We start from the raw sequence: 27,164 nt of genomic DNA, 5'->3' as shown, positions 1-27,164 counted from the left end.
GAAGATGATTTGAATAGAAATCTTTCCACTTCCAGCAACTAAATTTTTTAATTAAAATTAAGGAGCAGAAAGATGATGACCAAAAGAACAGAGGTCAATAATCCTGGTCAGAACAATGCCACAGGCCATCTTCAAAGTGCATCTTGCTCCCAACCACTGTCAGATTTCACTTAGCAGGATTTAGTAAGTTTAGTTCCAGAATAGGGGAGAGGAGGGAGTCTTGGCAGTGCCACAAGCATGGCAGTCAGTGTCTAAAGGCACCCAGGGAACAGCCTTCCATGAATCCCTGACCTGAACCCTCGGGCAGCTACCTCAGCAGTGAATGGGAAAATTTGGTAAACCTTTACATTTCTGTATGACCTACACATGAATCACTGTATTATGTATTATACCTTCTGACTTCATATCAAAAATGAAAAATAGAACTTGTATCTGAAAGCTATATTATTATGAAATGTTATAAATGAAGAGAAGAACTGTGCCATATTTTTAATATTTCAAATCCCCTTTCCTGATGTTAGAAGTTTAAATATCAAGAGTCAAGAAAAATTTAAAACAATCAAATATACCATAAAAGCTTAATTGTCTTTCTAAAGCTGTAGTTGCCATTCATTTAGGCTTTTGCCCATAGTGAATCATTTTAAGGTATTTAGAATAACGTCAGTAAAGAAAAACAGAGGCATAGAGAGAAGACGATATTAGAAAAATTTTGGTCACATTTTTATTTTCAAGGTACAAATCTGAATACTTGGAAACTGGTGGCAATTAAGATACATGAAAATATTATTTATCTCAGTCAAATTCATAAATCCCAGTTTAAAAAATATTGTTCTACCAAAAAGAACCTTTCAAATGCTCTAAGTATGAAATCGCCACAATTTGTAAACTATCACAGATCTCAACTTTTAACTTAAGGTATTGTCCAGAGATTTTTTTTTCTTAATTTTAAAGTATTGATGATGTGATAATGCATGTTTCTTAAGTCCCCTTCTACTCCTGCTCCTCCTCCTCTTCCTCGTCTTCCTCATCTTCATCGCCATCCTCATTCTGTGTTCCTCCTTGGCAACTTGGCAATTTCTCTTTCTGGAAAGGCAGAGTAAGAAAATCTCAGTACCCGTAGGCAGGGTTAGGTCAATCCCTAGCTTCCTAGCAACCTAACATTTGTGGTGACTCTCCTGCTTATACCCCTCTAGTGAGAGACTGTCAGCTTCAGTGTGCTGTTTACACATACCTCTCCTTCACTCACAACCAAGGTAGGTACTAATGCAGAAAGGGTAAAAATCCCCAAGAGCTCCGATGGTAAACAGCAGAAACGAAACATTGTATTTCATCACATGCAGGCAGGATGGCTCTAAGATAAAGCATACGATTACCACTGACTGATAGTCAATAGTTGCTGTTGTCACAAACCATGAAGGAGAAGTGACAGGCTACTTTTAATGTGTCTTAATTGAGAAACTGCATTATATTCTATAGTTTGATAAAAATATATTTGACTTGTCAGATGTCAGTGTTAAATCTGATTATAATGGATCATAAGAATAAAAATAGTAACCGGTTATTTCTTTTTCACCAACAAAATAACTTATTAATTTTCTCTTCCATGAGGACATACATTATAGAGAAATAAAAGTACTTAAAGAAAATTATGTTGATGTTGCTTTAAACTAATAATCAACAAAATTAGATAGACTATTAAAACCTAGGGATACACTACTTAATTTAAGCCCAAATTTACTTTATATATAGTGAACCATAGTAACCAACTCTTGTGATAAATTGGTTGTTTTCAATATATATTTGGAAGAACTGCTTTAGGCAAACAATCTGATGTGAGGTAGGCAATTTCCTCCCATGTCTTTTAAAGGTGGCTTTCTGTCACTTTTTGATGCAATGCAATCCTATTGTTTTCTATTTAGCTTGCTAATTATGCATTCTGGATGAACTGCTCATATGTATTAACAGGGCCGTGATTCTACATTCTCTTTCTAAAGAATCCACTATAGACAAACATTTCACTGCAGATGTCTATTCACTTAGTGGGAGTCTGTACAATGTACATACACTCCTGCCAACTGCTGGAGGAGTTTTTCTTATACTCATGCCTGCCTGTGGGAATCATATTTACTCTCTGTCTTACACTAAATTGTCTCTGCTTGTCTTGTACAGAAAATACTTAGTGGAAACACAATCACAGTGGAAATCAGACCCATTGGACCGATCTTTCCCAGCAAGCACACTCTCCCTTACACCTAAACTTCTGCACATGCTGTCTTGGTTTGTAGCACTCATTTCAGTGGCAAACTACTAACAATTGATGATCTGAGTTTTTATTGCCTTAAACTATACCATCAATCAAGGAAAACACATGGTGGAACTTGTGGCTCTAGCTATATATGTAGCAGAAGATGGCCTAATCAGTCATCAATGGGAGGAGAGGCCCTTGGTCCTGTGAAGGCTCTATGCCCCAGTGTAGGGGAATGCCAGGACCAGGAATAGGACTGGGTAGGTTGGGGAGCAAGGGAAGGGGGGAGGGGACAGGGGATTTTTCGGAGGGCAAACTAGGAAATGGGATAACATTTGAAATGTAATTAAAAGAAAATATCTAAAAAAAATAACAGAAAAAGAATATAATATAATAAAATAAAATTCATTATCTTTCAAAAAAATTATTCTCTTGCTTTACTATTCTATGTTTGGGCAGTACAGATTCCAATTTCTTCATTCAAGGAAGAAAAGAGTGTAGGTCAATGGATCTGAGACAGACCACATTGCTTTCCCTCTGCTACACTCCCGGGCTCATCCTTCTGGAGCGCTGCCTTCATATGTGGATAGAGTATGCCACAAGCATAGCATCTCCTAGGCTTCCATGATGCTGTTTGCCTCTCCAAGATTTACCTTTTCAAGCCTCCAAAGTTGGTTAGTGCTGCAAAGGCCAAAGAGTAGCTGTCTGTCAGGTGTCTGGGGAGATTCACCTAGACTGAATTTGTCACTTTGTCTACAGAGAAGGCAGCTGCTTGGACAGTGTAGAAAACCAAGAACATTTTGGCTTCATTATGACTCTTGGGCACTTTCTATTTCTCTTGCAGAGACTTGGGGATGGGGTGGAAATTTCCTCGTAGTTTATATCATAGTTGGCTGATTGAATAGTATAGGAAAGATAATCTATTGAGTTTGTTCCAACTGCAGATGTCTTGTTGACCCGTTAGAAACACTCTTTTCCATTCTCAATTACCATTTGTTTGAACTTTACCATGTATTCCTACATTTCTGAATTTTTATGTGAAATTAAGAGGAAATTTCCTTCGTGTTTGTTCAACAGTATTATGAAACAAGGGATGTTGTTTTTAACCACTAGATTTAAAAAAAAAATGTATTCTTGCAAATGTCATTTGGGGTGGGTCCTGAATAAATTCACAAGGCAAAGTAAAAAATTAAACTTTACAATATGAAAACAGAACATTGAAGGCATACATATGATGGGAGAAAGTATGAAAAGACCCATCTTCCAGATGCCTGGCATCTTCCTTCATAGTATCCTTTGTGTACTTTGGTTCAATCTAATCTTAATGGCTTCTACTCTGGACTGCTTCAGATGCCTCCCGAGACTTTTATGCTTATGTCTAGGACTTATTTCTCCCATTCATGGTGGCCCACAAGTTTTAAGCCTAGCAATGCATGGAATCTGTAACATACCCTTCCTCCTTCTCTAAATATTCTTTGTCTTGCGTTTTTCTTCTTTTCTTGAAGTTGTCTATTTATTTGGTTTTCTGAAAAAGACTTTCTCTGTGTAGCCCTGGCTGTCCCAGAGTTCCTAGGCATAGAACTCAGACCTTCATCTGCCTCTGCATTCTGACTGCTGAAATTAAAGTTGTGGGCCACCATGCCTGGTATCTGCTTTTAAAATATTAAAATGTAAGATTTTTTTAATAGAAAACATTAGTGATATTACCATGAAGAAAGCCAGCCTTCAACTATTAAGATCCTGAAGTTCTAACCCAACAGTTATTTCTGAACAGTGGATTCAATTCTAAATACCAGGACTGCTATCGTGATTCTTAAATGGTCTCTGAATCAAGGTAAGCGGTTCATATGTACTCATACATCCCACAGATGCACTGTGATACACTTCATTGCTTCAGAAAGACCTCTGACTGTCAGTGCGGGATAGAAAAAAACAAAACACAACAACAACAACAAAAACAAAAAACAAAAAAACAAAACAAAAACACACACAAAACCACCTCAAAACCTTAAAATGTATTAGGCATACCTTTAAACAGACAATGCAGGCAAAAGCCATTGGCAATCCCTGCTTTAATATGACCTGTTGTTTGCATTTACCTTGCCCCAGCGCTCGCTCTCTCTCTCTCTCTCTCTCTCTCTCTCTCTCTCTCTCTCTCTCTCTCTTTGTCTCTCTCTGTGTGTGTATGTGTGGTGTGTGTGGTGTGTGTGATGGTTAGTGACTTGGAGATTTTTTCTTTCTGCTGAGTCACTAATTTTGCATCTCTATCCCCAAGTGCCACTCAGCATAAAAGTTACTAGTGCCTTTGGGAAAGCTCTGTGAGCTGTCAAGTGGAGGAAACCATTTCCCTAAGAGAGAAAACCGTCCTTGCTTGCCTTGGCTTCCCAGAAAGGAAGCTTCCTTATAGCCAAGGCATCAAATCCGCTTTGCTTGAGAAGCCCTTTGCTCCTCCCAAAAGTAGGGACTTCTCAGCTGGCTGTTGATGCTTTCTGGCACCTTGCTGGCTTGGCCCACTGCAGTTCCCCCTTCTCTAAGGACCCAGATCCCTACAGAACCAGCGCGGAGTTACTTTCTTTCCCTTCAAGGAGGCAGAAAGAGCAGTGATTTGCAGCGATCTTATTTGCGGCTGTTTCCCTATCATGTTAACCACCGCTTACTAGTAGTAGATCTGATTTCTGTGGGCAACAGAGGAGAGTGCGGAGGACTCGGTGATTAATAGTGAATTCCCATCGGCGGGCATCTCTCTGCCCCTCTTGCGTGATGTAAGATCAGACGTACCCTGCATCGAAAAGTCCAGACACACAGAGCCTGGCTGGCGCTCGCACGCTCTCCGCAGGCGCGCTTTCGCTCACCTTCCACATCCTGCTCCTGGCAGAGCAAGGCGGACTGGCTGGACCCACCGACCAGGGATTTCCAGTGACATTTGTAAATGACGCGGCTCCGTTCCAGGCTGCCAGCCGCCGCGGCCCGGCCGAGGGTGCCGCCGAACAGTCTGCAGCACAGGCTCACCGGGAAGATCATCATGTCCCAGTTGCTCCTTGCCATCCTTACTCTCTCGGGATTATTGCCTAACGCTGAGGTGCTGACGGTGGGAGCCAACCAAGGTAAGGGCCATGATCCCCCACTTCCTCCCCGTTTCCTCTCTTGGCTTTCTTGAGGGGTGTCGCTGGCAAACAACTGAGTGTGAAACTTAAGTCCTTGGCAGCCCCGCTCCCGGGACCTACTGGCCACTGTGCGCTAGTATCCTGGGGGGAGAGGGCTTATTGGAGGGTTTCTGAACTAGGTGCCAGAGTGTTCCGCACCCCCACATTTTACCCTTGGTCATTTTTAGGTCCCATTCTCTCTGTCCCCTTTCCCCCGGGAACATTTGGACTTGGCTGTGGCTTCTGCCTGGGCATCCCAAGCGCTGCAGATGTTGGATCAGAATTCGCATTTCTTTGAGACTCCTTTGGCGCTGGCTCCCAGCTGAGAGCTTTAGCCTCATGAATCTCCACCATAGACAATTACTATCCCAACTTAGCTCCTGGTTAACTTCCTCAGCTGTGCATCTGTGAAGAGGTGTCAAAGCTCCCTCCCTCCTGGAGTGTGTCTCTGTCGCCTTTTGTGGGGGTGACTTGAGTTGAATAGCCAGCAGAGAAGAACTGAGAGATTTTCTGACAGGGAAGGTCTTAGACCCAGCATCAGGGTGCCTTATCAACTGGAGAGCCTGGCTCTATCTAGACTGGCAACTTGCGCTTGGTTTTCCCCAAGCAACTGGGAAGGGTTGAAGTTCAGAAGGTTATGGTGAGCCCAGAGAGAAGGTAGGGCTTGTAAGCCAAGGTTCTGAAACTTTTGACCTGGAAACCCACAGTTCCTTTTATCCTCAGTTTACTATCATTGAGGAGGATATGAGGGTTAAAAGGGGAAAGAGAACAATCACAGCTGAGGGACATTTGCACACTGCTGCCAGACTTGGAAGGGTTAACTACTTAAAGGAAGATGAGAAGTAGCATAAATCCTAAACTGAACTCACAGTGACCATACAATTTAGCTTCTAAACTTAATTACAAAGGAGAAAATAAACAAACAAAAATTAAAACCCTCAAATGTACAGATACTGACTTCAAGCAAATAGCCAAGGTCTTGCAATTTGAGATTCTGTCTTCTTGGGGCAAAGGAATTATGAATTGACTATAAACTAGTTTCATTACAGGACAGCACAGCCTGGGCTCTAATGGTTCTATTTAATGTACTCTTGGCAACCAGTCCCATCATAGGTTCACAAACATCATCTCTAGGAGTGGCACTGATAATCTTTCAGGTGCACCGCTGCCGGATCACACAGTTTCTGAACTTGCTTAAGTTGCCTTGAAGTAGCTGCGGGAGAGTTGAAAATGGTGCAGATAAAATGGAAGCATATAGCTTTTACTTGAAATGATGGTGACTTTGATGTGGCACAGTCACTCCTCAACCTGCCTTAGCAAGAACCTTTGAAGTTGGGCTGGAGAAGATGAGCAGATGAGGCTTTCAGCCCAGTGTTCTGGGAAAGCAGGCTGCAGGCTGACTCTTGGTACAGTGTTCCCTCTGACTGTGTGTGCACTGGCTCCGGGTCTGCCTTCACCCCTAGACCTGTGCTATGTGTGTTTCTATAGCATACTGCTGCTACCTGAGAGAAATGATTGAACATCCAAACAGAATTTTGTGTGCAATTTAATAAATAAGTAAATATAAATTAGCCTTCTCAAGAGATAAGAAATTAACATTTGGTCTCAATTTAGTCTCACAAACAAGAGGAACATCTACAGCATCTAATATCACATGGAAAATAGTTGTTTGTTCTTATGATTTCACTGGCTGTTAATTACGTGCTGAAAAAATTATCAGAAGTAGTTTGTCATAGAGTGCAATCATATATAGATGCATATCAACACTTTCTGACTTCTATTGCATCTAATCCAACTTTCAAAACTTAATAAACAGATAAAACTGTGACAGCTATCGAAATTGAAAGATATATATGTATATGTATGTATATGTGTGTGTATACACATATACATATGTATATACATATGTGTATGTATATATATTTGCTGTGTGGTGAAAAGGAGGAGGAAAGGGAGAATCTTGTTAGAAGTTTAAAATGAGAATATAGCTGCATTATGACAGATGTCCCCCACTGAGATGCTGAAAGTGAGAGATGACATATCACCCAAAACAAGGTTAATGAGATGTAGCTGCCTCCAAGCTTGTGGCGGTGAGAATGGCTGCTGAAGAAGAGAATGTCTGTGTGAAAACACAGGGAGCTCAGTAGTTGAGCTGTATGTCTCCAAGTGTAGAACCAGGTCTGGGCTCTCCAGATGCTGAGAAGTAGAAGTAGATGCTGAGAAGTAGTAGTGAGAACAGCTTCTCACTCTTGCTTGAGGTTCTTATACTCTCCTCCCTTGTTGAGTCTCTGTGGAGTCTGTAAGGTGAAGCTAAACACTTTGATGACCTGAAAAAAGATTAAAAACAAAAACAAAAACAAAAATCAAAAAGACAAAAATTACTTAAAACTCATTCATGTATTTAGTGTTCAATTCATATGCATCTACTTGCACTTTAATTACATGTGGTTGGCGTAGTTTATATAGTCTAGTCTATATATCATCAGAATAATGTATGTGCCTGGTCTTATTAGATTACAACATATCTGAAAAAGGAAATGTCTTTATAACTCTTAGCAGCCAAAAGGAGGGTAAATCAGATTTATTTAGAATCAACTAATTTGTCATTTGATGATATCATGTCAGATCAAACTATTGCTTGGTAACTTAAAGGGAAGTTTGTCTTAAATTATCAATTTTCCTGAAAAGAGAAGGAGATGGGAGACCTAAGACTATATAAAAACCTTAAGTGTAATAAGATCTGAAGACACATTTCCAAACAATTAATGTTCATGCCGTCTTTGCCTTTTTATTGTGTCTGTTTAAAACCATTGAAAAAATGATGATGCATATAGGTTATATTTTAATGTTCTTTCTTTTTAAATAATATATATATTTCTGTGAAATTCACGTCTCAGTTGATAAAATGTGCAAGTTTTGAAGAAGTCTTTAAACTTTGACTCAATTTCCTCCCACCTTCTAAGAGTGAATGAATTTAAATAGAAAGACTAAGTAAAATATAACTATGTTAAAAATAATTATTACATAAAAACAGCAATAAAAGGAGTAAATGGACTGATTGCAGGAGACATTAAACTATTATACATTAAAACAGAAATTTCTAGCACATTGTCTTTTATTTTGATAATGAATAGCCTATGAAAATACTTGCAATATGAAGATAGTTGAAAGCAAGTTACATCAATATTACTCTGTAATAATTATACCTGTAAGAATGCTCAAGAGTATCACTGAAAGCATAAGTACTACCTACAATGCAGTTACTAAGATGGGAGATGTGTTTCAGTCAATGTGAAAGAAATCTTATGGTTGCTCCTGGGTGTTATCATTAGTGGATTCTTACAAATGAAATGAGCTTTTATTAATGCTACTTGTCAGTAAAGGTAGCATAACTAGTACCTACATTGGATCCATAATATTTATTACTAGTTAGTTACTTTGTTAATCTCCTGTCAGAGTCTATATAACACCATGAAGATAAGATCCATTTAAGACTACCAGGTGTGAAAATGGGTTATTTTTTTTTTAAGGAAATGCAATGCTTTCAGACCTTTGTGTGTTCTTCTTTCTACTCCTTGTTATATTGTGACCTTTATCCTAATAATGTCATTGGGTTTGTTTCTGAAGCTATTTCTTTTATATCTTACATAAAATTCACCCCACCATCTTCAACTCTTTTCTAGTTATAAGGAGTCTGTGTGGGGAAAAAGAAGCAGCAGTCAGATACAAGGATAGATTGCTCTATCTTCTATGCCTGTCTGTCAAAACAGTTCTTGTACAGAGGAAACAATTGTCTTCAATCCAGATAGATACATTCAAAGAGAGTGGAATTAATACTAAATGTTGTACATGCTTGTACCAACATGATGTCACTAGTCACACCAAGGCAGTAGCAAGTAGATCCTAGGCACATGTGAAATATATGTTTATATAACTTTATTAAATGGAAAACTTTTGTGCAAAGACCCTAAAATGCCACCGTGACCTCAACATTGGAGACACTGTTTATTAAATCAAGGTTTTTGTTATTTATAATTGCAGATAAAATATCTATTCTTTTGATCAGTGTCTTCCTAAGAAAATTGTGAAATGAAAACCTTGATATATTTCTTGACCGGCAGTGAGCAGCGCTCTAATGTGTTTCCATATGGCTAATGTCTTGTTTTCACACAATATGAATGTGGAAGGCACAAATGTCAAAGGGTTTTTACCTACTTCCAGGTTTGAGTGCAGGGACTGTTGCCAGAGTCTCACTCATGGTGAGCTTGTGCTCTCACTGAGCCCCACCCAGCCCTGAACAATCTCCTGTGAAATGTCTGGAGTGGAACTGACACAGAGGCTTGCCATTCAAATAGACTTTAGCTGCTTGAGCGTGAAGAGTGGAAGCACAACGAAGATCTCAGAGTGAGTTTGCCAGACTGTTCCATCAGGTGAAGTTTGTGTCACAAAGCAATCAGATTTCACATGCAAGGTTTTCCTTATGCTTTCTGCAGACATCTAGCTTACTCGATTTAATGCTCAAATAATGACAATTATGCACGTTATGCAATGTATGCATGTTAATACACCCAGAAGGCACATACAACGTTTTGGTTTTTAGAAAGAAGATGGAATTTGTCCAACCAGCTACTCCTGGAAGTATGAAGCAATACCTTTCTCTGCTTCTACTACCCTGTGATGTTATAACCCCACATTTAGTCCAGAGGCATGGAGATTGACTAGAGCCTACCAGATCAGAAAATTTACTCCAATAGTCAAATATTATACAATACCAAATACAGAAATGTCTATAGAGTTTATTTATTAAAAAATCGTATTGGCCTAATTCTTATGTGTGTCAATTTCTATTTACCTAAATCAATTTTAAGATACATCATACTCACAATATCAAGTCACCGTCTTCAACCATATATACTCTGCTATTTAAGTAAATAGATCCGCAGCTGAGCCCTCCATCCTAGAGGAAGTGTACTGACCCTATAGAAGACCCCATCATACACCAGAAGAAAGGACCTGCAAAATGTGCACACTTTCTTCAACTTCCTCCTTCTCCTCTTTCTCCTACTATTCCTTAGTTTTCAACTCCTCCTTCCTTCCCTCTCTTACTTTGTTCTCTATTGGTTTAGACTGTCTCCACCTAAGCATAATTAATTTGATTCGAGTTTTCTAAGTAAACTAATTGATGGAGTTTACTCATTCCTAAATTAAAATTAAGACTACTAGATAAGAGTCATAAGGTCCAGTTTTTAAAATGTTACTTTGTCACTATCTTGGACATCTTCTCAACATTTCCAAAAATAGGTGGATTTATAGAACATTTTTTTCAGAGATATCCTTTCTGTAGAACCAAAGTCATTTCAATTAATGCATTCTTAGTATTGGCTCTTTTGTTTAATCTTATTATTCTTGGATTAGGTTAAATATACTCATGCTATGAAATGTTTTTATTAATGTATGGGTGTTCTGTTGATAGTTTTTAGAGAGGTTGAAAGTTTTTACTGATGTTTTGAGAAAGGACAGTTTCATTTGAAGTCTCTTCTAACTTTAAGAAAAAGAAATAAAAACTTGTGGGAGAAGATAGGGCATGATGCCTTGCTAAGATACCAGTGCTACATTTTGTCTCAAAATATATTCTTATTAACAGCAGACATCTATTTCCTGAGTTGCATGTACCTCATTGTCCTGGATGGCTTAGCCTTCAGACCAAAGACAGGTATTGTTGAAGTATGACCTAATTTTAGTGGAAATAATACATCTCTTCTTTAGGTAAGATCAAGGTTCCACAGTTCCTCTCTTGTTTTGTTCTTTCCATCAATAGGACCGTCTTTCCTAATGTTCCATGTAGCATAGCCATCCCTCAAGGCTTCAAGACGGCTTAACTTTAAAAATATGAATGCATAATTCCTTAAGAATATTTCTACTGCTGAGTTTTTCTTTAATGACAATTTGTCATCTTATCCTTTTCTTGTTAATGTGAGAAAGGAGAACTGAGAATATGGGTAGGGGACAGATAAGAAGAAAAATGAATCTTAGTTGCAGATGCTTTGACAGTTCCTAGGATATTTTAAGATATTTGTAAAAAAAAGAAAAACCATAGGTATAATGCTGAAAACATAATTGTATTTAGAATTATGATATAGAAGGAAGGCTAAGAGAGACCAAGATTCTGAGACAAAACGTTGCCATTGAATTTTTTGTTTATAGCAAGAGATCTAATATCTGGGGCAATTAGTAATCTTAAACTTTTGCTGAAACATTAGGTCTTATAAATTTAGAAATTTAAATCTGGGACTTCACATATCTAAAATATCCTATGCATTTCCCAAGTGCAGTGATAATTGCACAAGCTCAGCAGATTTTACTTCAGGTGAAGATATTATGAATCCAATAACTGTGATCACTTGTCGTCCATATTTTTGAAATTTTTACATAGCATTACAGACTCTGAAATAAAGCATTAGTTTAGCCATTTTACTACAGTAATATCAAAAACATTACCAGATCAACTGTATAATACTCATGGAAGAAATTTCAATAGTAAAGTTTCACTTGTGAAAACAAAGTGACTCTCTTGAATAATTAACTTTAAAAAAAATCCAGGTACACTTTAGAACATAACCTTATTCTTTGATACTTTTTTCTTGTATGAGCTAAGTAAGTAGGTCTGTCAGATATTTTGAAATGAATCACAGGAACAAATCACTTATGATAGCTTTCTTTCAGCTCCTTTTCCTACCGTCACTGTGAGAACACAAGACAACAAAGGAAGAGTTTTTATTTTACTTGTGTTTTAACCAGAGTGCCTATGTTAAACTAATATCTCCCAAGTGTACAGAATTCTACTCCAGTTCTCTATACAGTAAGAAACATTGCCAAGCCATAGGCCCTTCCACAATAGTACATAAAATATTTGTAGAAAACATAATGGATTCTGTATAGGATAACTTAAATTCATATTATTATTAATTATAGCATTAGCACCATGTACATGGCTGATAGCAAGCAATCTATAGCACAATATTTACTGATTTTTTTCCCTTTGAAAACAAGTTGATTCTGAAGTCTGTAGGATTTATGGTCATTCATTTACTTACTGACTCATTCTACAAAATTCTGTAAACTGACGGTGAAAACTTTTTAGATGTTGAGAATGAAGCAAGTGGCAAGTTAGACAATGCAGCTGAGTCAATGGATTTTAAGCAAAAAGGAAAGAGACCAAAGGATGAAGAAACAGGCAAGAAGCATCCAACTTAAGAAGTAAATAACAGTTATGATAGAGACAGAAAAACAGTGTGAACTGATTAACAAACACTTTTTAAGTCATAATCATAGAAATTCTTTGAGACATTTGACATATCTCCTACAAAACATTGAGAAGGGGGACCATCTATACCAGTGGATACTGAAAGAAAAGATGTTTATCTTGTCCTTTTCTTACAGAATGAGAGACTGAATGCATGTCTGGAATGGACCTTATGTGTTTAGTAGAATAAAGGAATTAGATTAGGTCAGCTAGCTCAATGCCATTAGTGAGGATGGGAAAGGGTTTAGTCTTGATTATGATAAGTAGCAATTAGAGCTTTATTCAGAGATGACAGGCAGAACTTGCTCTGTGAGATGATGCATTCTGCTACACAAAAGTGAGAAGGAGACAGAGGCAAAAGGTCACTGAAGTTGTTCTGGGTAAGGGGGTGTCACTGTGAAAGGAAATGGTAGTGGTAAGATGAGGCCAAGATGGAACACACTTTTAGATCATTTATTTATGTGGCAATATTTTTTTGTAATAGCAAATGCTGTGCCACTCTACACATAGGGGGATGAAGTATGAGTTAAAATGCACATTCATAGTTTTTAGAAGTAAAGACTGATATGCTAAACAACAGAACACTAGGTTTCTGTTTTTTGTAGATGGTTGCACTCTACATTGCCTCTCGTTGACTTGCACAACTAATTCACCACAGTACATGCCACTAAATGATTGTGTTGGATCCTATAACATTCCTCATTTCAGTCGCATTTTTGTACTTATATTTCAGAACTAGCAATACCAATGTCCCTCTTACACCCTCTTACACCTTGCTTATGTATACTGTGACTGGAATTCATAGACGACAATGCAGCATTCTTTGGGAGGCATTTTAAACAGTAGATCTAAGTACATTGAGAACATTTTTAACTATTGGTTATCCTATACAGAAATATTTATTTATTTATTTATTTATTTATTTTTATTTATTTATTTATCTATTTATCATTTAGTATTTATTTATTGCTATTTCCACCGATATTAACCCCTCCAAAAGTGAAAGGAGACTGATTTGGTCCCTACAGCTTCAATTGTGTTTTATTCTTGAAGCAATCTTAAGTGTTTTTAATCCTATTGAATTGCCCCTTAAACCTTTATACGATTGAGAAGAATTTCAACTGACAGTCCTGTTCCTGGTTATGAATATTCTATTAGGTTAGTAAAGGGAAGAAATTGTAATGCAGTTTCTACTCACTACACTCAACTCACTTTGAAAATTTTCTTTAAATTTTCAAGTTTCTAAAAAAGAAGGGGTACTGGTTAGTTTGTATTGTAGTTCCAGCTATAGGGTTGCAGACCCCTTCAGCTCCTTTTGAAATGTAAATGAAGAATACCTAATAAAAAATTGGAAAAAGTTAAAAAAGAAAAGAAGGGGATGCTGATAACAAGTGGTAAGCAGTCTTCCAGAGGAAAAGTGTGGCACTAGAATTTACGATGTGCCGATTTGATATTTGAGCCATCAGAGCTCATGGGTTTTCCCCCTAAGTTTATCATTAAGTGGTGCCATCCTTTTGGTTTGTATAAGCTTGTGGTTTGCACTGCAAGCAATGCATACACTAACTAGGCAACTATACAACTCTGGAATTTTTTTACAGAAAACTTATTTCTGGCACCAGAACACACACTTCATATTTCCTTAGCTTTTCTGGAGTTATAGAGGAAAGAGAATGTAGAGGAGAGAGAATGTAAGAGCCTGAAGAGAAGGGATATAAACATTATATGTACTTTCAGAAAGCTTGTGAACATGAGGGTCTGCTGGAAGAACCAAATGCAGTTGGTTCAAGGTGTTTCTGATCCTGTAGACTTGAGTGTGTTATACCAGGTTCTAACGTTTTAAAGACTGTTTTGGGTTTTAAGAATAAGCTACTACAAGTTTGTTATTGTTCCTTTGTATTCTCATTGGTATTCTCTCTCTCTCTCTCTCTCTCTCTCTCTCTCTCTCTCTCTCTCTCTCTCNGAGAGGGACATGGTGGTCCAGAGAATGAGGCATAGTACCAGGACCAGAAATATGAAGCCCTTGTTCATGTGAATGCTAACTGGAGAATTGGAAAGCTAACTCCAGCTACCCCAATCTCTCTCTCTCTCTCTCTCTCTCTCTCTCTCTCTCTCTCTCTCTCTCTCTCTCTCTCTCTCTCCCTTCATCTCCTCTTTTCTCCTTTCCATACCTCCTATTTTCTATCTTGAGCCAAAGCTGAGATTATTTCTAAACCATTACAAGAAAATGTGCAATCTAGAATATGACGATTGCATCAGCTTACTACCCTCAAATATTTCTTGTTTATAATTTAGAGAGATCTCCTCAATAGAGAACCAAGTGTAAGTGCTCACCTCTTTTAAGCTCTTTATAATATATGGAGGAACAAGAGCATTATGGGAAAAATTATCCTGGACATACTTCTAAACTGTGAGTGGTGATGTATAAATATTTGCTCACATGTATAGTTTTCAGCTATGGCGTGTATGAACTGTGGGAAATTATCTACTAAGCAGACTGTACATTGAGATGAAGTGATGCAAACTTGAGAATATAAAGTTTTAGGAATGCCTACATAAAATATTGAAGCAAAAGATCTCAACCAATTTCCTTGCTGCATAAAGTATGTACATGTGAGTTTAGTAGACATTTTAAGTTCAGTTCATTTTTCATTCATGTTGTCAAAAATCTCTTTTATAACTTGGATCTGAAAGTTCAGTGCTAAAATCAACACTATGCCTTGAAATAAGTTAAATATGAAGTATATACCAAAATTTTATTAAGTTTTAGAGTGACTGAACTAAATGAATTTGAGGCTAGGAGATTTTGCATTAATATTTAATTTGGGGCTCACTGTAAATCTGTTTGCTGTGTAGTTCAGCAGAGGGGAGCCAAAATTTTTGGAAATAAATTAATCTGAGTAACTGAAAACAGCAAGAAGAAGGGTCTCTTGTATATTTGTGAGTATGAGATACAATTTATGTTCCTGGAATAGAACTTTGCTCACATCATATGAAGGTTTGCTGAAGGCTTTATTTCTTTTGTAAGAGAAACATTATAGAAAACGGATTCAAAATGAGGAGAAAGACCCTGACTTACATTTTAGATAAGGCAAAAATAACTAGTGACTACATACTCAGGAAAAAAAAATCCATATAGACATAGATATCATGGGTATGGTGTTTTCTTTTAACAGAGCTTAACCTTGTTATATGGAGCCAAGGAGAATAAAAAGCCCTCCAGATAACAGTTCAGTTGGCGAGGCACCCAATAAACCTAGGAGTAGCAAAGAAGTTACTTAAGTCAAAAATAAGCTTTCAGAGAATGAATCTCCTCCAATTCACCAGTATTTTGTGGTGGGTGTCAATGAGGATCAGAAGAGCAGATCAGTGGCTCCATGGTGATCTCACAGACTGGGCTGAAGGACTCATTCTCACGAGCATGGAACCTAGTCTATAATAAGAATAATGGCACTTCCTGAAAGAGTAAGATCTCCTGCGAGCCCCCAGAAGTCATCCTGAGGCTCCCGTCCTTTTGAAGCATCAGAAAGTGACTGGCAAATCCTCTTTAATATTTTCAGGGAAGGAAATAATTTTGTGGCTAAGGAGAGCTACTCCAGATTTACAGGTAAAGGGTGTTGAAATCTTTCTGCTCTCATCTTAAGTAACTATAGTATTTAAGTAATAGGTATTTGACATATTTGATGACCTTTGCACGTTATAGGGTATATTAGGCATGCTTCATAGGCACAGAACATTTCTGGTCAGAAGGTAGCTAGTGAGACTGTGGCAACCAGAGGAGCTGGACCTTTGGATGGTCAAAGAGAACATGGAATTTTGGATATTTATGGTTGGAAAAGTCCTTATGTTTGCTTGTGCAGTCATAACTCAAACCCCCCTACCCCCAAAGCATTGTTGGTGGCGAAAAGAAACATGCGGGATTCAGTGCTAAGATAGACAGGCTATTAATCTCTAGATTAGAGAACATAATGTTGTGCTGAGACAGATAGATCCTAAGAGTTCACTGACCACCCAGTCTAGATGAATCAGTAAACACAAGCTCAGAAGCTGTACCTCAAAAGCTAAGGTCAAGAGTTATCAAACAAAACAATGATATTGACTACTTGCTCCACACTAGAACACGAAAAAGCATGCTTACCTACAAATATGTGCACATATACAAGAATATTTTAAAACTCTTTCTCTCTCTCTCTCTCTCTCTCTCTCTCTCTCTCTCTCTCTCTCTCTCTCTCTCTCTCACACACACACACACACACACAGAAACCTTAAGTGGCATACCATGTTTTTCACTATAAGCTTCTCTCTTACTGTACATAATGCAGAACAAAGGGAAAGACAGTGAGAAAATGTTCTGAATGATCCTGAGAGGATTTATATTGCCCCCACTTACGACTTCAGAATAAAGCAAGGAGAGTCATCTAAGAAGCAGAGATATTACCTATGGTGAGAGGACGTTTGTGTCAGATGTTGTAGTTAGCTTCTGTATTCCACAACCCACACGGCTGAACATAATGTTGCTTGATCACATGTAAACAATTATTGAAAATCAGGATGGAAAAAAGAAAGGGACAAGAAAAAGAGATCATTGTGTAGAATAAAGATACTGAGAGCATAAATAAATATACTGAGATCTGCATAGATAAAGTTACTGATATATATAGAGAGACAGAGAGACCAAGAAGAGAATTTTAAATGTTCTTGTATATGTGCACATAAACATAAAGATACTTGAGCTGTAGCAGAATTGGATCACATGGATAACTATTTCATCTTTCCTGTCCTTGTCCTTGGAAATGATGGGATCTCTCTCTCTCTCTCTCTCTCTCTCTCTCTCTCTCTCTCACACACACACACACACACACATATACACACACAGACTGTGCATCATATAATGTCTTCAATTATATGTTTGTGTGTCATATTGGAATGAACCTAGCCAAAGTGATAATTTTTAAAAGTACATTTTTACTTTTGAAATAATTTAGACTTATAGAAACTTTCATTGCTAATATATTACATATTGATAATACAATATAGAAATAAAAATATTGTAACAGAAGATTACAGTTCAGAAATAAGAGCATAACCATATGTTGCATGTCACATGACAATACATTGCATGCCACATGCAGGCCAGGTGTAACACATAACTCCATTCTGCCCATGCATTTCTCACCTCTTTCCTTGTCTTTCTGTTGTTGTTTATATCCAAGTCCTGTGCTCATTGGAGGAATGCTCTTAAGACTGTTACAGAATGCCCCACCATTTAGTCCTGTCTCCCCCTTCATATGATGTGATGAGCAGTGCAGGATCCTGACAGGAGCATCAGTGATCAGGCCCTATCTCAATTTGCTAGAACAGCAGAAGCACAGTCTAGGTCTTCTCATCCACATTAAGTGCTCGTCATGTGGGTGAGGTGGTATCTATTCACTCTTTCTACATTTGTTAAAGTTATTCTATCAAAAAGGACTATTTCTCCTTATTTATTTAAACAAACACAGATTCACCATAGTGATCCCATTGTTTCTAATGTAAATCATTCATTCCATTATTTCTTTTCTGTTGGTATTGTTCCAGCTTTGACATTGAGAAATCATTCAGGCTGGCCCCTTCAGAAGCCTAACATATCATTTTGGGAAGTTTTTACTTTTAATGCCACCCAAACACAGCAATGTCATCAGTATCCTCTCTGTTCAACTTCAGTAACTTCTGTTTCCCTACAATTCCAGACTCTTAGCATCACAGAGATAGATATTTAGCAAATTGCACTCACTTACGTTGCAAGGGTTGATAGCAACAAAGGGCTAGCAGTGTTCCTGTGTTTTAAAGCTTGGAATGAAGTTGTTTTGCTCAGTACTTCAGCTTTAGCAGTCAATTTATGGTTATCTGCCGACTGAAACTCTGAATTGGTGTGATTATAGAAGAATATTCTTGTTAAGGAGTTTAACATTTGCTCTCTATAAAGTTTCTGAAGATGCTCATAGGTAAATGTAAAAGGTAATTAGTATTTATCGATATTTTCACAAGAAGCTAAGGATGTTGGCTTCAAATAAAAATCTGGGCATGCACGTTGCTGAGGGTCCATAGATAAGGAGCTTTCCAGGCATATGATCAGCTCATAGAAAGGATAGCTACAAGGCACGTGAAGATGTGAGTGCATTGTACTTTTATGCTCGCCTTGTAGATGAGAAGTAAACAGGCATGTGCATGCTGAGATAATACGTGGATTTTATCTTTTAGACTGTCATGACCCGGTAGCTGTGACTGTGTAGATTGCTGTACAGAGATTCCGCAGCAGAGTCTTATTTCACTTGTTAAGTGAACTGTGATCAACTGGTGATGTGCCCCCAAACTGTATTTTAAAGACTCAAGAGCTTTAACATCTGGCCTACTTACCATTTCAGGTTTAGTTAGCACTGTGTGTCTCCAGTAATTGACATAAAAGGGGAAGGCTCCAGTCATTCTCTTAATCTGAGTACCAAAATCTTTGCTATAGATGTAACCATAGCTTTGTATAAATAAAAGAGACTTTAAGAATGTTCTCGAAGAGCCATTTACCCAATGTATACACACGGAATTTTCCCTTCTTCATGTGAACAAACATTGTTAGGTTTGTTGTTGGGTTGTTTTGACTTTTCATGGCTGACATTTGTCCTCTATTTTGATTTCCAGCTTCTCTTCACTTTGATGTTGTGCTATAGCTTTTTAAGTTCTAAAAGTCATGTAGAGTTTCATTCTCTAGTGACTTGGAATCATTTTAGGCACTTAAACCAAACTGAGTTTAGTGGGACATTCTCAAAATAAACAAACAAACAAAAAAGACATGAGATTACTTTTGTGATCTTTGGTCCTGTTAAAGCAATGAAAATGAGGGCTCGCTGGAAAGCAGTGTAGCACCTTTTTTGAATTTTTAACAGCTTAATACATTTTAGGAACTGATCCATCGGAGAGGCATTATGGCTGGCTGAGAAAACCTGTACACTGGGAACCAGGGAAAGTGGGCTGCATTCCCAGCTCTGCATCTGACTCACTCTTTGTCCTTGGGCAAGTCACTTAGCCTCTCTGCACTACTTCCAGCCTGGTAAAATAAGGAGAATAATGCATAAAGACTCCCACCTCAACAAGATGTGCTGTGGCTGCACTCCGTCTGTAACCACCGAAGTGATCATTTTCTTCACTGTTGACTCACGGCAGACATTTTAAACAGTATCTAGTTGGAATAAAGCTTGCAACAAGAATATGAAGTCATAATTAATCTTGTGGAATCGCTTCGTTCTTTAATTTACAATAAATTTCAAGCTAGCTCGTATTGTCTGTCAGTGTACCGGGATGGTTAATCTTCATGAGAGACTTGACTACACCTGAAATCAGTTAAGACCTGCCTCAGGAGGGTCTGTGAGAGCATTTCCAGAAAGCATTACTGAGGTGAGAAGATCAGCTTCCAGGACTGGCAGTGCTTTCTGGTAAAGAGATGAGGTCCGAGGAAAGGCAGTGCTGTCTGGTGCCTTGGCTTTTTACTGCTGAGTCTGTTGCTGCCTCTACTGAAGCCATCCATTCACTGCTAGCATACTTCAGCTTCTTCAGGTTTCAATAGAAAATGCAAGTGTAGGGTCTCCAGGAATTTGTCAAGCTTTGAGCACCATGAATACTGAACTAAACCGCTACTGTGTTTCAATGCTCCAGTGTGTTGAAGGCTACTGTTGGACTACCCAGATCCTCTTGGATATAAGCCACTCTACTGCCCCACACCCATCCCTCTTCCCATGCTCCCTCTTTCACTCTCTCATTCTCTCACTATCTCAGTCTCTCTTGCTCGCTTGCTCTCTATGTCTAGAAAACACTGACTAATGCATGTAGTATTAGCTTGGAGGAGGACTTACAAATTCAAGGAAGGTAGAACTCTGTTGTCTGAGTACATTTCAATGCATCAGCACACTTCAGAGGAGCAGATGATAGGCTCTTTAAAAACAGAGGCTCACACCTGAAAAAAATAAAATGATTTTGGTTAGTAGTACTTTTCACAGAGGTTGTTGTTAAGCTTAAACGATGGGGAACCAATGCAGGCTGGGAGATCAATGGGACACAGAGTAGGAAATAGTGTTCTAAAGCCTCAACCTAGACTCTGCCAACCAGAATTCCTATGCTCTTTATTTCTCTCTCTTGTTTTCCATCTTGTTGCCTCATAGCACATCTGTCCAGTCTTCTGTAAATATATATTGTATTTTCTGTTTTCAGTGATCTCGTCTTTTGAAATCATGGATAATCACTAATTACAAATTATTTTTGATTGTTTTATATCTCTCAACTCCCCCTTCATTTTAAATAGTCCTCACCCCATACGTTTAATGGCTAGGCCATTGAAAAATATTCTGTCACTGTTACAACATTTAATATTATAATTTGTCTTATTTCTTTTAAAAGCGTTAAATATATTTTAATTAATATATAATAAAATCGTCTCTCCCTTTTCCCTTTCCTCCCTCCTACAATCAGTAAACACTTTTACCCTAAATTTCATGACCTCTTTATTTTTAATTATTATTCATATACACAAATGCAAATATGTGTTAACATATTACACACAGACACAAAAACACATATATGAATTTTACATATGTATATATGTGTATGTATATGCACACACATATAACCTGTTAATTTAGTATTGCTCATATGTATATAATTTCAGCACTGACCCCTTGAAATTGGATAACCAACTAGGGAATTCTTCCCTGGAAATAACTAAATGTCCATCTTTCAACAGTCTTCAGTTGCTGATAGTTCTTTGTCTAGGGGTGGGATTCCATGAGATTTCTACCTTACACAACAGCATATCTATCAGTGGTAGAGTACCCCATACATGAAACAATGAAGGAAGAAAGATCTGTGAGGTCCTCTAAAACCAAAACTTTATACAGACTACATGTCAGACATACAGGCTAGATCGGGTTCCTGTTGAACATTTCTGGACAGAATATTTCCTGGATGATCTTCAGTACTGTAATCTAATGACTGTAATCTGGATATCAGCATATATAACATGGCATTCACATAGATGCTAAGAAGTTGGAGAGATACTCCCATGCAATGCTTGGCAGTTTCTGTTTCCCTTCATTGTTGCTATGTCATTGTGAATGAAGAGTGCAATTCTTAGCATGATGAACTTTAACCAACTTCTTTATTTCTTAAAGTGTCAGTTGTTCATATTGATAAAATGAGGATGAAGAAGAATGCAATCTATGATTCTTTTGAGGTCTTAGAAAATACATGTAGGATGCTGTCCTGTTCATGGAGGAACTTAACTAGGGGAAGCATCTTATTACTCATAGAAACAATGTCTCTTGTAGAAGTCTCATTTTGTTATGTAGCTTTGCGTGGAAAAGCAATAAGATTCATTCTACATGTAGAGAATGTAATGCCATTTAATCAAGGTCATCGTTCTAATAGGCAGGTCTCTTTCCTGTTTGTTTGGTTATTTAATATGCCACCACATTGTTTGATGAAAGGGAAAGGTACTATTAGAGAAACAAATTGTGGAGCTGCATACATAGGGAGCTGCATACATAGGGAGGTGAGGTGACCTTGGAAGAGACGGGGAGAGGAATCCATGAATAAACTATTTTGTATGAACTTTCAATAAAAACTAAAGTACCCAAGACTGACATTTCTTTTATAAAGTGGATCATCATCAGTCATCCAATAAGCAAAGTAAAACCTTTTTTTTTTTTCCAGAGACAAAAGGTTATTTAATTACTCTCAGGTTTCTTCTTCTTCGGATCATTTTCTGTTTTGCTTCTTTTACATAGGAGAGAAAAGTACATAGGATTTTTGGAAACCTAAACTTGAGCTGACTCCAAAGAGCTATAAAGCATACACTGAGTTTGAAGTTTAGAGCTGAGGTTTTGAAGTCAGTTAGTCTGTATTCAAATCCAGGTTTCCTCATTGGCAGGTCCTTAAGCCCTACAGAGTCCTGCAGGACCTCTGTGAATGTATGTTTTTTGTTTTCTTTTTCCTTTTGCAGAAAGCATAAAAGGTGCTTTTGAGTATAGAGTAGTGATATGCAACCTGTAATTCAGAACTTTCCTTAATACATGGTTTGCATTATATTAATTGTATTGCCGTGTACATAATTTAGGGTTCCAGTGTCTCAGTTTTGTCTGTACTGGCATTTATTAGTGCTCATAATTCAGTGAAGTTGTAACAATGCAGGCCATTCTAAAGTCTATTCAGTGCACAGTAAGGTGGAGAAAAGAGAGGAAGACGCAATATCTACACAATATTCAGGGTATCTACATTTTTGCTCTAATTTGGGATTGTATTTTTCAACAGATGTCTTTTCTATGTAATTATTTTTTTAAATCTCTTGTAGATAACTGTTTTCCTGGACAGGATCATCTCATAATGAGAGTTTAAGGTGCAGAGTGAGTGGTGAGCAGAGGAACCAATTTCCAATAAATGGCTCAGTACCTCAGTACATACTAACCCTGGATGAAAATATACATGGACTGGAGGTGTCCTTACAATACACTAAATCAATGTTGGCATTTAAAAGTCATTTCAAGAGCCAAGGGAATCTCAGTGGGAGAGGAGAGTCCCATGGTCAAACGCCTGCCAATCTCCTGAAAAGACCCTGACCAATCTATTAATAGCATTCTAAACTTGATGGTACTAAAGGAGGGGCATTTATTTTATTTTTGACTTTTCTATGTTAAGATTATGACTGTTTTTATTTTTATTTTTAAAGATAAAGGGTTTTTATTTTTCTTTGAATGAGGAGACTGGTTTGTATCGTTGTGCTGTAAGAGTGCTAAGGTTCTTCAAAAACTCTGTTTTACCAGGAAGAATAATGTGCTGATATAATAGCATATAGATGCTCAATGCTTGTAAATGAAACATTTACATAAGGGATTGTTTGATTTCTCTGTAGAATATGCATCTAAAAGATTTTCTGTCAGAAAGTCAGAATGAAGACACAATTCAGAGCTTGGTTTGTCTCCTGGAATACTGTCCATGCCCTTTTTACAGCATTAAGAACAGATGTACCAGGCAGCACACTTGAATGTTGACACTCTGTTTTATGAGTACTGCTATTTTTTTTTCTTCAGAGAGGGTTCTGAGAGGAATGCTTGATGTATTTATTGATTTCTCTTTAGGGTGAACAACTCCCCTTTAAGTAAACAAACTCAGAATTCAAAAATACTCTTTTTTTTTCCATTCTTTTTCTCCTTAAAACCAAACAATTCCCCTTTACTTTCATGCAAAACAATAACAAGTAGTTCAAGGGAAAATGTGTGTGGCATAAATTTCATGTCTGAGGTGTAACATGAAAAGAAGCCAACATTTGAACACTTTTCATGTTTGGAAGGCAGATATATTTTCTCAAAATTACTTTGTCAATGGTCAGAACAGGGGCTCTTCACCCAGGTGTTACTCTTGGCAACAGCAGAAGTGGTATAATCTCTGTCCAAGTTGTTCATTTTAATATTGTTCTTCTATTTTCTCATAGAATGCACGTCTTGTTCTAATATTGTAGAACTGGGAAAAAAGATATTAAAACATTTCTCAGGTGTTAAAGGGAGCTAAAATCCCGACCAGCAACTGCCAGTGGCATTGGGGAGCCAGCAGGGAGCCATGTTTATCCCCATAATGGATGTATGGTCACGGATCCCATTAAGCCATAACTGTCTTTGGGAACTAGCTCCCTCCCAAAGTCCATGTGTTCCTTCAGAGGATAGAGACTCAGGCTGCCTATTGCTTATTGGGTAGTCATCTCTCTCTCTCTCTCTCTCTCTCTCTCTCTCTCTCTCTCTGTGTGTGTGTGTGTGTGTGTGTGTATGTGTCTCCCTCCATCTCATATGATTTTCATGCTTTACAGAAGATTTGTGTCCCAGACAAATTGAGATATTGGACTCTTTAGGAAACTGTAAGTTGGCTTTTGGATTTGATGAGTTTCTATAAACAGTGAAACATTCCCCACTAGAAAAGTCCAGTTTTCTTTATGTAAAGTACTTGAAAGAAACACATAACAGAGATGACTCCAGTAAATTTGATGAATCAGTTCTACCAAGAAGTTTTAGCTGAAGTCCAACAACCAAGACACAAAATAACCAGATTCAAATAAAAGAAGCAGTGTAGGCATGAGGAATGGTTTTGTTTTGTTTTCCCTTTTGGAAAAAAAAATTGAAACTGAAGAGATTTCTCAGTGGCCTAAGAAATTTGGCTGTTGTTACACAGGGCCCAGATTTGATTCCTATTGTGAAAATGGAGCCTCACAACCCTCTTTAGATCCAGATCCTGGGAATACAACACCCTCCTTTGGCTTCATTGGGCATTAGGCACATATATGGTCCACAGAAATATGTTGGAAAACACCCATACAGATAAAATAATAGTTAATTATAATACTTTTTAAAAAAAGCTTAACTTGCTCACATTATGTATAGATGTATAAATATTTAGAAGTTGTAGGGAAGCAGGTGCAAAGTAGATTAAATTGTTGAGCTTTTAAATGTCCTTATTTGGTTTTGCCATCTTTAGTCTTGCAGTCCTTTCATCCCCTGGAGTTCCAGAGAGCTTCCATTTCGAGTGAATGGAAGCAAGAAACCATGAATAGTAAGTAGTATTACCAAAAAGCACAAGGTAGCAAATGATTCTAATGACTTAAATTTCCTCTTGATCCACTGATGAATTTATTTTATTATGAGGGACAGTAACCAGTGGCACCTATAGCGTGGTAACATGCTGCAGTGGGAATTTTCCTTTTTTTCTATTTGTAATTATTGGGCACCTACTTGAAAATAGCAAAAAACTTGAAAGTTCTAATCAATACATTACTTTATCAACTAAATCAAAAGTTGGCATTTCTGCTTTACCTGAATTTGAAAATAAACAGAATTTGATTTGAAAAATAAGATTCAACATACTTACAGAGACATAAAATTAAAGAAAACTTTCATGACAGGGAACATATGTGCATTGTGGTTCAGTGAGTATGTTTTATAAATTAAATTTTATATTTCTACCATACTATCCTCATATGATTTTAAGAGACTTCATAGTTGATTTTCAGAAAAGCATTGTGATAAGAACCTCCTTGGACCCAGTAAAACATTTGTAGCTTTGTGTGTTTTTAAAAAGTAAGACCTATGTATAGGGATTTCAATGACAAAATGGTCAATATTATTTAGGAAAATATGCAATATAAATGTATATGAAGACCATGATTAATTGAATAATTTTGAGTACAAATGTTCAGTAGTTGAGAAGTGTAAGAAGTAGTACCAGCTGTAAAGAGAATTCTGAGACCTGCTGGGCTGCTGGGAATCCTGGGTTTCTTTCTCTTTTTTGGGGGAGGGGGCATTCTTTTTTTAAAAAATTGTTGTTTTGTCTATTTACATTTCAAATGTTATCCACCTTCCTGGTTTTCACCCTCCTTGAAAACTCCACACTCCACCACCCCCTGCCTCCAAGAGGGTGCTGCCATACCCACCCACCCACTCCTAGCCCACCTCCCTATCATTTCCCTATGCTGGGGCATCAAGCCTTCACAGGACCCTGGGCTTCCCCTTCAGACAAGGTCATCCTCTGCCACATATAAAGCTGGAGTTATGGGTCCCTCCATGTGTATTCTTTAGTTGGTAGTTTAGTCCCTGGTCACTCTGGGAGGTCTGGTTGGTTGATATTGTTGTTTCTTCCTTATTGTTGCAAACCCCTTCAGCACCTTCAGTCTGCCCCCAACTCCTCCATTGGGGTTCCTGTGCTCAGTCGATGTTTGCCTGCAAGGATCCATATCTGCATCCATAAGGCTCTGACAGAGACTCTCAGGAGACATCTACCTCAGGTTCCTGTCAGCAAGCAATTCCTGCATCAGCAAGTGTCTGGGTTTGATGATTGCACATGGGATGGAGCCCCAGGTGGAGCAGTCCCTGGACGTCCCCTCCCTCAGTCTCTGCTCCACTTCTTGTCCCTGCATTTTCTTTAGACAGGAACAATTCTGGGTAAAAATTTTGTGAAGGGTGTATGGCCCCATCCCTCCCCCAGGGGCTGTGCCTAACCCTGTGTCTCTTACACATACTGCACCTTTATACCACCATGCCTGGGTTTACATTTGCTTTGAGATTGCTTTTATGTGGTCTATGCTGGCCTTGAATGTGTGACCTTTCTGAATCAGCCCCTCTAGGGCTGTGATGCAGAATGCACCACAAATTTTGGTGTTCTAGTACTCAGCATTATGAAAGCGCCTTGAATATGCCTAACAGTTTATAATGGTCTAGTTCAGTCTCATAAGGACTGAATCATTTTTACTTTGCAGATTGTTTTACAGATAGTATCTATTCACCATTACAGATCTTTAAAGATCTCTGTATTTTGCAAGCTGTACAGCTGTGAGAAATTTACAATAAAACATACTGGTGCCATGACTGGTTCTATAGAATGTGTTAAACTTGGACACAGTTATTACAGAATTTGACAAAGA

At 37.9% G+C, this 27,164-nt stretch overlaps 1 protein-coding gene across 3 annotated transcripts in view; it reads left to right on the top strand.

Moving 5' to 3' along the window:
* Positions 1-4,484: 4,484 nt before the first annotated feature.
* The window catches only part of Lrp1b (LDL receptor related protein 1B), a 1,970,757-nt gene continuing 1,948,077 nt past the window's right edge, over positions 4,485-27,164 (top strand). Inside the window, exon 1 of one of the 3 annotated variants that reach the window (XM_021181392.2) lies at positions 4,485-5,349. In XM_021181392.2, coding sequence (XP_021037051.1) covers positions 5,175-5,349 — 175 coding nt within the window. In that variant the 5' untranslated portion in view covers positions 4,485-5,174. The remainder of the gene's footprint in view (positions 5,350-27,164) is intronic. The other 2 variants (XM_029472167.1, XM_029472172.1) reach the window with 2 other exon arrangements.

Source organism: Mus caroli, chromosome 2, assembly GCF_900094665.2.
Source record: "Mus caroli chromosome 2, CAROLI_EIJ_v1.1, whole genome shotgun sequence".
Taxonomy (NCBI): Eukaryota; Metazoa; Chordata; class Mammalia; order Rodentia; family Muridae; genus Mus; species Mus caroli.
This window is presented reverse-complemented; position numbering and strand designations above follow the sequence as displayed.